The sequence below is a fragment of the Balaenoptera physalus genome, assembly GCF_965194825.1.
Source record: "Balaenoptera physalus genome assembly, chromosome: 2".
NCBI lineage: Eukaryota > Metazoa > Chordata > Mammalia > Artiodactyla > Balaenopteridae > Balaenoptera > Balaenoptera physalus.
In genome coordinates this window covers 141,656,544-141,669,343 of record NC_138883.1, presented here as the reverse complement: position 1 = coordinate 141,669,343, position 12,800 = coordinate 141,656,544, and the positions used below count along the sequence as shown (strand labels likewise).

The window sequence follows — 12,800 nt, the reverse complement described above, 5'->3', positions numbered from 1 at the left end:
ATTTCTGACAAGCTCCTGGGTGATGCTGATGCTACTGGTGGGGACCAGGCTTTGAGGAGGGATTCACAACACTTACACTCTTATTTACTAGAGAACCAGATGAACTCAATGGAGTCAATGATTTTTCATTACAGAACTTTAATTTCCAAGGCTAAAACATAAAGCTGCAAGTTGAGTTAAAAGACGGCCAAGCTCTCAATGGCACGTGCTAAATGGCCATTAGAGAATTATTAACCTGGAGCTTGACTTTATGAGTCCACGTTTAAGTTAGTCCCGCATGGGCCGGTAAAGCCATTACCGAAGATGTGTGCAAAATGGGCAGCCAGGTACAGTCAGGTACCACAGGGAGCATCTCTGTTCCCAGGGGGATAAGTGACAACGGGTCCCTTGCTGGCTGCTCCAGGCCTCTGAGGCGCTTCCTGGCACTCACATTTCTGGCTCTGCAAGGGCTCTTTTCTTGTCTGACCCCCTTTATTCTTCCTTTTCGGCTGCTATTTTGTAAGTTTCTGTGTGACAGCATTACTGCTATGGATGTTACTTTAGATATGCAGAAGGAAACCAGCATGGCTGCCTCCTCTCACTGCAGCCCACGTGGCTGCTTTTGTGTAGGGAGCCTGTGGTTTGATAGACGGTTGACACACAGCTTTTTATCACGTAATGCACCTGCGACACATGCATTCACTCTGAGCAGAGAACGGAGCTCTGTCTGGGCGTGGGTCCTTTATCTGCTTGCTGTGTTATCTACTCTTTAACTTGGGGTCATGAGAGAATCAGAAGTACCCCTTTTCCCCCTGGTTAACATATGATATTTACAAGAGGAAACGTAATCACAGAGGACTGGGAAGGGAGGAGATTAGGTACAATGCAAAGTAACTTTAGATTGTGACCCAAGTGTTTCCTTCCGTTATCCTCTTTCTAGTTTCTCCCGTAGCTCCTACCTAGCATGGTGTGAGGCCGTGCAAGCCTGAGGCAAGATAACATTCTCATGAACAACCTTCTTTGCTTTTTCAGTTGCTTATATTTTTATCCTCAAAGCAGATGGGGAGGCTGTCTGTCACAAGAGGTAGCAGAACTGGCTTTTTTGTTTTGCTTTTCAGGTCAAATTTTAAGTCTAACTATCTCTTTAAGTCAAACTCTCAGACTTAATGGACCCACATCCCTGAGGCCATAATTTCACAGAACACCAGGGGACTCCCGGAACCTCTTGGCTATGGATATAAACAATGATCCTATCTCTTGTACCAGGACAGAACATGAAAAGGCTCTACCCAGGCTCCATCATAGCCCCAGAACTATCAGGCTAGAATAAATAAGAACACTGCCAAGAGATACCCTGATCGCCAGGAGATGACAGCATGATGAAGGTGACATACTGTGGCAATTTGCTGAGTGGTTGAGGGAGCAGCAGGAAGAAACACTTACCCGAAAGAGATTTTGGAATGGTTAGAAGACTTTCATGCACCAAGGGGTCATCGGCTGCATTCACCAACATGAGAGGTACATAAATCTGAAACAAGAAAATAAAGCAGAATTAAATGATCAGTTCTCTTTTTTTAGACCCCATTGATCCAAGGCTCAAATACACTACCAGATATGTCTTTGAAACAAAGGGAAGAGGGTCAGTGCTCAGTCTCCTGAACATGTGGACTAAGGACACCTCGTATTTCCTGTTGGTGGCAGGAATGATAACTGCCGCTGTGATCACAGCCCTGGCAGGCATGTGCAGGAGCCAAGCACCTAGTCAAGCCTAGGTGACCCACGTGCTCTGATGGAGCAAGGGTAAAGACTCTACAATACTCACTGGCAAAATATTTCTGATCGTCCGCACAGTGTCTCAGATTAGCCATATCTTTCCGAAGAATGACTTTACAGAGTTATGTACATATTCATTCAATTTATATGGTGGGGAGGAAAAAAGGAGTGTGCTCCACTCCGGACAAGGGAGGCTTTCTAGAAGAATCTGAAGGTTGAAAACAGGAGCAGGCTGGTGGATATCGGGAAGCTCTTGGCAGCTTTGCATTCAACATCCATTTATCAAAACAGCCAGTAAGTGTCCTTTTTCATTTTAGCAGAGGTGGTGCTGATGGGGGCGCTCAGGCATTACTGAACAGCCACGCCCAGAAACGTAATGACCGGTTGCCTCACCTGGAGGCCCCTGACACTGGCTCTGGACAGCTTCACGTTTCTGTGATGGCTTAAATGAAGACATGAAAAGCCTGGATGATGATGCTAAAGTAGGAGGGGTGGCCGATAGGACACGAAGGCAGAACTGCCATTCACAATGGTCTGCTTAAGCTGGGGGAGTGGTGGGCCAAACAACAGGTGGACATTGATGGGGATAAATGGGAAGTCCTGTGTTTGAGTAGAAAGAGCGATTGCTCAAAGACAGAAGGGGGGAGACTGATTTGGTGGTGGTTCAGGTAAAAAACATGGGGGTTATGATTGGCCACAAGCTTAATTTAATACAAAGTTTATTGTAGCTGCTCACACCTGCATTAACATAAACCAGTCTACTTCGACAAAAGACATGCTCCTCTATCATTCTGATACAGAAATGCATCTATTTTACTCTGTGCTTGCCAGATCATGGCAGGAATTTTGAGTTCAGTGCTAGGCACCACACCAACAAAATACACAATGACCAAAACAGGGTCTAGGATTATAAGAAATCTACACGGACTTCCTGTGAGGAACCATGGTAGGAACCAGGCAGGATTATACAGTCAGAGGAAGACTAAGAAAAAAATGGGTGCGGCAGCGATTTTAAGGGCTTTCACCGCACCAAGGGGCAGCTCTGGGATTATGATATGGAGGTCACAGAGGGGCAGAGTTTGGTTCAATAATAAACCCAAGTCAACAACTAGAGCGGTTGGAGCCAGATGCTGGCTGAGCTTCCACCAGGGAAGCTTAGGAGGGATGCTTGTTATATCACGGGTGGAGCTGGATGGGGTGATACTAATTCTGAGATGCTGCTCCCTGAGTTGATGTGGTCACTCACCCTGTGCAGGTACCTCATGCAGCTTTCTTCCTCGTAATATTCCTTCAGGGAGTTATAGCCATGAAACTTCCTGGGACACACACACACATACACACACAAAGGAAAAAGACAAAACAACACTTGAAATGATTGGAATGCTGAATTGATTTTATTACTGTGCCAGTTCCCACACTAGCTCATCATATCAGTAGAATATACTCAGGTACCAGAGTTAGGGGTTAACAGCACCCAGCTTTGGCATCTGGCTTCAAATCCTGGCTCTGTCACTTACTGACTACGGACCTTAGGCAAAGGGTTTAACCTCTCTGAGCTTCTCCTCGGTAAAATGGAGCTAGGGACAGGAGCTTCTTTAACGGCACTGTGAGATTTATGACATTAAAGTGACATTTTATTAGCACAGTGACTGGCCCAGAGTAATTACTCAGTAAGTGTTATCTGTAGTCATTATTAGCGGATGTTACATCTTTTTGAGGTAGCATAAAACCAGATGTCACTGTAGACACTAAGAATCTGCAATTCGAAGACATTTACTAGAACTTTGTTTTCAACAGAATTCTTCCTGGCAGAGTGATCTGGACCACTGTGAACTGGAATGAAATATGTACCGGATAATAGAAATGAGACAGGGATTCAAAGTTACCGACTCTGTCCCCCATGGAGCAGTAGTCAGAGACACACTGACATGAACAAACCCTTCGGTGCTCCAGCGGGCAGGTCCTGCAGCTTTGCCCTGCCCTGTGCTCTGAGAGGCCGGCACGATTCAGCCTGGAGCTCTGACACCAGGAGACACAGTCAACCCCAGGTCAGAGGATCTCTGGAAACCTCATTTCTTTCTGACACAGATTAAGGCCTCTGGTGTGTGAATAGTAGGGTTTTTTTGTCCTGACTGGGGTCTTCAAGGTATCTCGGCTGCCCTGTAGCAGCTGTGGATCTCTTCCACTCCCAGGCTCCTTAGACATCTCTGCTGGCGAAGGACCCTCAGGTTGGACTATTTGGGCCAAACTTGATAGGGAGGAGGCCGAGTGCAGAAATCATCTCTAGGACATTTGTCTCCATGAAATCAGCCCCTCTGAGGTCTCAGCGGGCCAGGAAGGCACTCTTGTCCTCCAGTATTACTGGTGGCGGGTTGATGAGGAGCTGCCCAAACTGGTTATGATCATGAAAACTGCTACTATCTAGCACTACTAAAAAGGAAGAGTTTTAGGAAGAGTTGAAGAACACTCTCTTTTGGGCTTAAAAAAATTTAGAAGAGGAATGATTTTTAAGTAAGTTTGTTTTTTTTTCTCATTAGTGTAGTGTCTGCACCACAGTAAAGTTGCACACCCCATCGTAAGTGAGGGTGGGTATAAATCATTCTCACCTTCTGAACGTGACAGCAATTTCCCAATTTCCATTTCCTTTGAGTAACTGTTCATGGGCATATTTCAAAGTTACTTGGTGTAAGAAGGCTACTAAAATCCCATAAGGAAGGTAAATAGAGATCTCATACTCTCAGGTCAATATGTGCCTATCTATTGGATGAACACTAGCTTGCTTTAGGCCACACCTGAAGGTATCAAGTGATCTCTAAATAAAAAGGATGACTTTTTAAAGAGAACGATGAGGTCAGAGATTAACTTTACCTTTTCCAGCTAATGCTGACCTCAGTCAGAAACTACTGGTGCCAGGAAAGAGGACACTGTCAGCGTGGTGACCTCAGGTGCCTGGAGAGGCCTGGAGGGGCTGGGCAGGGAAAGGGCAACCGAGTGAAGTGGGCGGGGTTTGCATATTACACTCAGAGGAGAGTCTTTACGCCCCTAAAGGAAGAGGCTCTGTCCATTTTTCTTGTAACACACAGCTCTCTTGGTCTATTTTTGGTTTTTCTACTTTTGATAGAGACATAGGCAGGTACAAGAAATATTTTCCTTCTCCTTTTACTCCATTGCCACATGCAGTTTATGTGACATCTGATCCCTGACCCGGTGTTGAGGACTGTGGGCAACTAGGGCACGCATACCCCAGCTCCCCAGTTCAAGCTCAGTTGGCCACGCAGGAATGTAGAACGAGTGGTCAGAGCCTCTTCCTATTTTTTTTTTTTTTACATTTTTTGGCCATGCCATGCCATGTGGCATGTGGGATCCTAGTTTCCCGACCAGGGATTTAACCCGCGCCCCCTGCATTTGAAGCGCTGAGTCCTAACCACTGGACCGCCAGGGAAATTCTCTTCCTATTTTTTTAAGAGACATTAGAAATTTGGATTTCTCTGTGAAATCTTCAGTTTTTAAACAGTGGACATTAAAAAAAAAAACAACCAAAACCCTTAACACTAAAGTGGGCAGAGGAAACCCCTGGCGCTGGGCAGCAACGGCCTGCTGCCTCCCGCCTGGCACCCTGCCCCAGAGCATGGGCACACCTCATCACATTGTCGTCGATCTGCATCAGGGATGTGGCTGTGTAGAGGCGGCTCAGGTCCGTGTCCTCCAGGCTCTGAGGTTTCTTAACATGGTCTCCAAAAAGAGCTTGCCTACAACGAGACAAGAAGCAAACAGAGAATGAAAAGCAGATGATAAACCAAATCATCACACTGTACAATGAAATATCTTACAATTTTGTCAATCATACCTCACTAAAGCTGAAAAAAAATTTTTTTTAAAGCACGTGATAAACAACCTCAGCCGAGCCTGCTTCCTTGCCCAGAGGCAAGCCAGGAGAGGGTCTCTGACATAGCGTCTGCGGGTAACTTAGAAGTAAATCCCTTCAGCCTTCAGAATGTCCCAGAGGATGAGCTTGCACTGTTGACTTCTGAATAACTGAAGAAGGATCAACAGCAAGACCTTATTTTCCTTGCCCCTGTCTAAGGGGCAGCTAGACAAACTGAAGATTGTGTTTGAGCCTAGGTGACTATTACAAAACTGGCCCTGCAGAGAGGTCTCAGGATGGGCTCTGTGGCCTGTGGTGGGTTGTCAGCCAAACAGTGGGGGGCCTTAGTGTAAAGCTGTGGAGGCCCCGTCTTTACACTGATGTTGACACTGCCCCCTTTAGCAGAACCCTTCTCTTTATGAGCTCTTTGTGTCACTTAACAAGGAAGATAATGGTTAACCCATTCAGCATTTGGGCAAATCAACAGCCCTCCAATATGTTAGCTAAAAAGCTAATGTATACTCAGAAGAGTAATTATTTCCAGTAAGAAAATGATCCATCTGGAGCGGATGACAATAAAGGCAGAGATCAAAATGTGCACATTTAGACGTCCATTCCCAGCAAGGGCTCTCACTCACACAGCTGAAGGAAGACTGAGTTTGCTTTGAGGTTTGGCCCTACAGTGGGAAAAATTCATTACGGAAACTAAATGCTCTGGTATCCATTCACAACCTCTTCCAAAGAACAGGAACAGATTTCTTAAAAAATTTTTTTTCAAAAGAGTATTAGGAAGATTATATACTTAAAGGATAGAATTCACAATCTAAAGTGTGTCCCAATAAAACTAGAAAAAAATTTTAAAAAAGAAAAGACAATGCTGATAGAGAAAAAAAATTATAATAAAGTGTCCCTAAAATTTCTAGGTGTTTGGCTTTCTGTGGTAAATTTTAAAAATGTAAATACACTGAGAGCACATCCAGAGGACTCTGCCAGTTTGTTAAGAATTACATGATGGACCTTTTGGACTAATTTATTAATGGCAAGACTGGGCCCTGTAGCAAAACAAATGTTCCCTGGGAGGAAGGAGTTCACTCTCCATTGCAGAGGTGTGGGAAGACGGACAGAGGACTTGGACTTGGTGTCTGATGGCCTGGTTTCACCCCTGCTGGAACCTCAGCAAATCCCTGGATCCATCCAAACCTCAGCTGAGCCACACCTGAATCAGGGCCCAGCACACAACTGATGCTCACACACCACGATCTGAGCAGAAACTCAGCCAGCCCGGGGGACATAAGTCTCCCTGTGCCCTCCACCCACCCAACACCAGGGCCTGGGGATGTGCCTGGCAGCCTGAGGGGCCTGCGAGCGCCAGCCTTGCCCAGGCGCCATGTGAACCCTACCCACAGGAAGCCCAATCTGGGGTGCTTGGCTGGCCGGGTGGGCAGTACCACATTTTCTTTTAATCACTGAAAAAAACAGGATAAGAAACTGATCATTCAGTCAGGTTGCTTTTCCTAGGATGGCATCAAAAACCCCCTAAAATTGTACTTTTTGAGTGCCCAATATGTACCAGGCTCTGGGGGAATCAAAACACGCCCTAGCCCTCCAGTGCTGTCCAGTTTAGTTCATGATGCAGGACTCACACTGCGGAGGCAGCAGAAAAACGACTTGTGGGGGGAGGAGCTGGCTTCACAGAGGCAGATACCCAAGACGGACCTAAAAGGATAGGCTGGGTTTGGACAAGCAGAGATGAGGGGAAGGGGGTCCTCAGCAAGGGCATAAGTGGTGTGGGAGAGGCCAGAGGGCACGTGGGCCTCTGAGCGGCCTGGTCCAGCTGGAGGGGGAGGGAGGCATGGGGGAGGAGGGAGAGCCAATATCGCTAACAATAATCACAACGATGAAATCATCACTAATATTTCTTTAGTGCTACTGAAGACCAGGCGCTGCTCTAAGCACTTGTCAGGGGCTAACCCACCAAAGGATTCTGAGCAGGAGACGGGCAGGCAGAGCATGGAGAGTGTGGACACCACGCTTGGCATCAGCGGCCGGACTCCTGTCACGCTGCTGCTTGGTCAGAACCCCAAGAGCCAGCAGAGAACGATTCTGGATCCCCAAGCACAAAAGCATCCTAAGGAGAAAAGCTCCTCAACAGTGACGGGCCACCCTCAGGATTGCCCGCACGTGGGAAAGAATGGTGTGGAAACGGTTTCTCTTTCTTCTTGGACTTCTTGGAAATTATGGAAGCAGAAAGCGATTTGGTGAATTTGGTAGCTTGGGACAAGTTTGTTTCTAACTAAGTCACAAAACAAGTCAGCAGACAATGTGTACCACTCCTGCCTTTTTTTTTTTCTTTCCTGGAGAAAGAGGAATTTTGGCTTTTAGTGAAATAAGCTCAGAAAGGAACTGTCTGTCTCCCGAGGGATAGGGAAGGCACCGCACCTGTGCGAGAGGATGATCTTCTTCATGTTGTCGGCCATGAGGAAGTTGTAGAAGCGCCGGCACTGATCCCACTGCATGAAGGTTTCCTGGGCCCTGGAAGAACCACAAGTGACAGTGAGAGGGACTGCGTCCTGGAGAGGAGAGGATGGGGCTGGCGAGGGCAGGAGGCAGAGCTCTTGCTGCTGGAGAGCGCCGGCTCCCTACGCTGGAACGTGGGCTTGGATGCGTGGTCCTCAAACTACCTGTAGAGACACCAGAACAGCTGAACGTTGCTGAACATGAGGCCCCAGCCAGAAAGCTCTCTGGGGCCACAGGCTTTGTTGCTGACACTCCTGACCCCCTCCTTCCATCACCTTGGTCTTCTCTTCGTCACAGGACCTGCTTCAATTGTCATTTGAACACGTTCGCTACTCGGCTTCCTACCCTGCAAGCATGTTTTTCTGGCTTAATAATAGGAGTGTGTAAGGGGAGGGGGTGTGTGGAGAAAATAAGTGCACGGCAAAACCTGAAAACACTTATATGTGGAATCTAAGAAATACAACAAACTAGTGAATAAAACACAAAAGAAGCAGACTCACAGAATAAACTAGTGGTTATCAGTGGGGAGAGGGAAGGGGGGAGGGGCCGTGGGGGGAAGGGTTATTATGGGAGTGTATGAAATCATGTGTGTGAAACTTTTAAAAACGGAAAAGCACTGTAGAATTTAAAGAATCATTCAATAACAGTTTAAAAAATGGGAAGGGAAAAAAAACCACCACTTGTTGCCATTTGTGAGGCAAAGGAAAATCATATACTTTGAGCTTTCTTTTGATTAGCCTTAGCATATTCAAGGGGCAAGGAACAGAAGAAATAGCGAGGCCATCAACCCCTTCTAGCCCCAGCTGCTGGGGCTGGTCCTGAGTCTTTTTTCCTCTAGAGCTAGTGTGTGATTGGCACGGCAAGGCCTACCGACGTGTGGGGTCACCAGGCAGGCAACACCCCTGCTTCCAGATCAGGAGACCACGGGCTCAGAGACGTCAAGTGACCCGCCCTGGGTCACACTGGAACGGTCAGGTATGGCTGAGTCTATGCCAGGCCGGCCTGGCTCCAGCACGTGTGTTCCGCCACCCTCACCCTGTCCCTCCTCTACTCGCCTCTGCGGCCAGATTTCCTCGCCCACGTGTCAGGTGAACAAACACCGATGCTGTCATTCCCAGGCTGCCGCTCAGCTCTCCCCACTCCGTGCTTTCTTCCCTCGGGGGGTGTGAACCCAGACACAGCTGCCATGGAGGCCACGCTAACCTTCATTTTGCAGGTTTCTGAGCCTTGAGGCCTGATTCCACCCTGGGAATGAGTCTGGGTGTCACTATTCCCATACAGAATCCATTGGCCTCATCTCCCAGATGGCCAAAGAGGGGACTCTTGAGAAAGGGTGGTACATAGGTATTTTTTAAAAAAATCCAGGGAGTTATAAAAGTAATTTCCCCAAAACTGCCACACTTCAATTTTGGAATAACAAACATTTCCTGTAACGTCGCAGTTAAAAAATTAGAGCTGGCAGGAACTTAAAAGTGAAAGGGTTTGTGGATTTAACGGCCTATGACGTGCTCATAAAACATGGGCTAAAGCTCACAGTGAAGACTAACACTGCCTTCAAAGGTCAAAAGGTCATTCTATAAATGCACGAGTTTTTTGTGGGGGGCTTCCCGAACACTGTAGGAGCAGAAAGGATGGGCCAGATCACCATGGGCAGGACCCCAGCTAAGGCAGGACTGTGGACACTTGCCTCTTGGTCTGAGGGAGGAGGGGGGGTCACCCAATCTGTGACCCACAGCCTCCTGCCAGCGTGGGTCTCCCTCCTCTGACCTTGGACCCAAGCTGTCCCTTCTTCAGAAAGCCTATGGTCTCAAAATCCCAGCTTTCTCTTGCCCTCATCCTTTTCTCCCTTTGCTGACCTTCTAACTGCTTTTGTTAGTATCTCCTTCATATTAGCGGGACTGCGGAGGTAGGGAAGGGAGGGGGCACTGACCATAAATTTAAGCTATGAGAAGATGCTCCAGCGCTGCAGATTCCTTGACTGAATCACCCCAGAGGTGCCACTCACTGAAAGGCTCTGGGAATACACGGGGGCCCTGGGCTCAAGGAGGGACTGGGGTAAGGCTGCTGGGACCAATGTTCTACCCAGTCAACGCTGGCCAACACTGATGCCTCATATCTTCGGCTGACCACTCAGTATATTTAAGGGATGTCTTTCACCACCTCTGAATATAAAATTAAGGGATTGAAACTTAATTTTATAGTAGTTTTAAGAAAACATAATCAAGATCAACGTATTATAAAAAACATTCATTTCATATATCTAAAAAAAGACCTGATTTCTTCAGTACCACCACCACCACCAACAAACTGAAAAGAAATAAAAGAGAGGGGGATCCTACAGACTAAAAGCAACTGAAGAGACAAATCAATAAATGCAATGTGTGGACATCATGGGGATCCCGATTCAAACAAACCGACTGTTAAAAAAACTTCCATGAGACAATCAAGGAAATCTGAACACTGACTGGAAACGGGATGATATTAGGAATTATTAACTTTTTGGTGTGATAATGGTATCGTGATTATGTTTAAGAAAAAGTCCTTAGAGTCTTTTAGCGCTACTTAGTGAAATATTTACAAATGATATGACATAATGTCTGGGATTTGCTTGAAAATAATCCAGTTTACGGCGGAGTGGTACGTGGATGAGGTGCAGAGGAAACAAGAGTGGCCAAGAGTTAAGCATGGTTGAAGCTGGTGGTGGGTACACGGGGGTTCAATATCCTGTTGCTTTTATTTTGTATGTGTCTAAAATATTCCATAACAATGAAGAAGGAGGAGGAGGAGAAGAAAGAGAAAATAGAAAATCTTTTGGATTATGAGCTACTGAAAATTATTTACCCTGCTGAGGAAAGTCAAAGATCAAAGTCAGTTTTAACTGTTAACCCTGAGCCCAACAACCATTTTCAGGGATGCCAAAAGACCAGCAGGTGGTCTGGAACCGTTATATACATGGCCCATCAAGAACCTCACCCATGCAGCTCCCACTGAAGCCAAACTCCAATTTATCTGTCATGTTTTTGCAGGGAGAGGAAGCAGGAGGCAGAACCAGGCTAGAGGGGCAAACGAGCCCAGGGCTTGGGGCTGGTGATGGGATGAAGGTCTAACAAGATGTCCAGGCCACCTGGCTGGCAAGAGTTAGAGCAGAGACTTGAACTAGGGCCCATCTGACCCCACTGGGTAGTTCACCAAACTCTGCAGAAGCCACTTCACCTCTCCAAGCCTCAGTTTCCTTATCTGTCAAATCAGGAGGTTGAACTAGAGAAGCAGTTTTCACACCCAGATTGCTCTGTGGCTGAGGTAGGTAGACAGTTCTATCACAGGCCTGACAGAGGCCACCCTGGGGGCCTTGGTGTTGCTTTCATTGCTTCTGTTAATGGTGGATGGACTTCTGCAGACAGGGGTGGATGTTGCGAGTGGGGAGCCGGCCAACCGGTGGTGTTAAGAATGGGTCTGAATTCTGGCCTCGGCTGAAGAGACCTGAGGGGTGGGCAGGCTCCTGGGCATGCATCTCATGAGCATGAAGAGAACGTGTGCCTGGAAACCAGATGACTCAGTCAAGAAGGTTTAAAGAGAATGGTGGTGGTGGTAGGGGAAGAACACTCGGATGAGACTATAACATAGGGTACCATGGCGGACAGACTTCAGGTATGACAGGGTGATAAGCAGAGTGGCGTCATGAGAACAAACGGGAAAGAACGGGGAGAGAGAGATGACATTTATAGCCTCAGATACCGGTATGCCAATGGGAAGAACACGCACAGGTGAACTCAACTTGGCAGAGTCATAAGATATGAGAGGCATCAGTGAGACTTGCTGAGATGAGAGCAGGATTGGAAGGAACCCTGCAATGGACACTGTGTAGCTATTCAAAATAAGGTAGAGAAGGAGAAGCAGAAAAGTGCTATATGACAAGAAAACACAGACCAAGGTGGAAAAACATGTGGGGAATGTTTGGCTGAGATCTGCCACGTCAGATGGAAGAAATGAATTTTCATATTTTGATGCTAAATGGGCACCAAAACCAGGGGACTTCAGCTCTCTAGACACTGAAAGAATCCCTTACTTGGCCACACAGCAGAATATCCAAGTTCTTGGCTTGCCTCTAAACAGCTATGTTCTCCAGAAGAGAGAAGGGATGGCAGGAAGTGCTCCCAGGCTGAGCCAGATACTGGCCCACCAGGAGAAACTGGCTGAGGACACAGCAGAGATGTGTGGAACCTGGGAGAACGCAGCTAGGTCATAATTACAGAGAGGAAAGCCTTTGTATAATCCAAAGTGAACCCTTGTTGGAAGGAAGGCAGGTTTCATAGATTTCAGAAAGACGAGATGACTCCAAAAGGGATGATGCCCCCTGAGAGTTGCAAAGCCCTCAAAAATGATTCTGTCATTGAGATGGCAAATGAGAAAAGACAGTACCCCAAAACACTAGTAAGGCTTCACTGGGAGTCTTATTCCAGAATGACATGTACGGATTTTTAAAGAACTTTATCCATCCATCTACCTATCTATTATGAAAACCAATAAAGTTCTCTTAAAACGCTGTAATTTCTAATCAATGTAACATTAATAAGATATTATCCGTACTGGTTTCCCAGCCATCTCCTGGTGAGAGATTTCTCTCTGCAGGGTTAAAAGAATTTTAAAAGGTGCTGTGGAAGGAGAT

At 46.8% G+C, this 12,800-nt stretch overlaps 1 protein-coding gene across 5 annotated transcripts in view; it reads right to left on the bottom strand.

The window, feature by feature from the left end:
* The window catches only part of ABHD2 (abhydrolase domain containing 2, acylglycerol lipase), a 107,544-nt gene that overhangs the window by 6,698 nt on the left and 88,046 nt on the right, over positions 1 to 12,800 (bottom strand). For all 5 annotated transcript variants that reach the window (XM_082450939.1, XM_082450943.1, XM_082450941.1 and 2 more), the window contains 4 exons: positions 8,057 to 8,149; positions 5,391 to 5,501; positions 2,999 to 3,068; positions 1,423 to 1,507 (listed from right to left, as the gene is read on the bottom strand). In XM_082450939.1, coding sequence (XP_082307065.1) covers positions 1,423 to 1,507; positions 2,999 to 3,068; positions 5,391 to 5,501; positions 8,057 to 8,149 — 359 coding nt within the window. The remainder of the gene's footprint in view (positions 1 to 1,422; positions 1,508 to 2,998; positions 3,069 to 5,390; positions 5,502 to 8,056; positions 8,150 to 12,800) is intronic.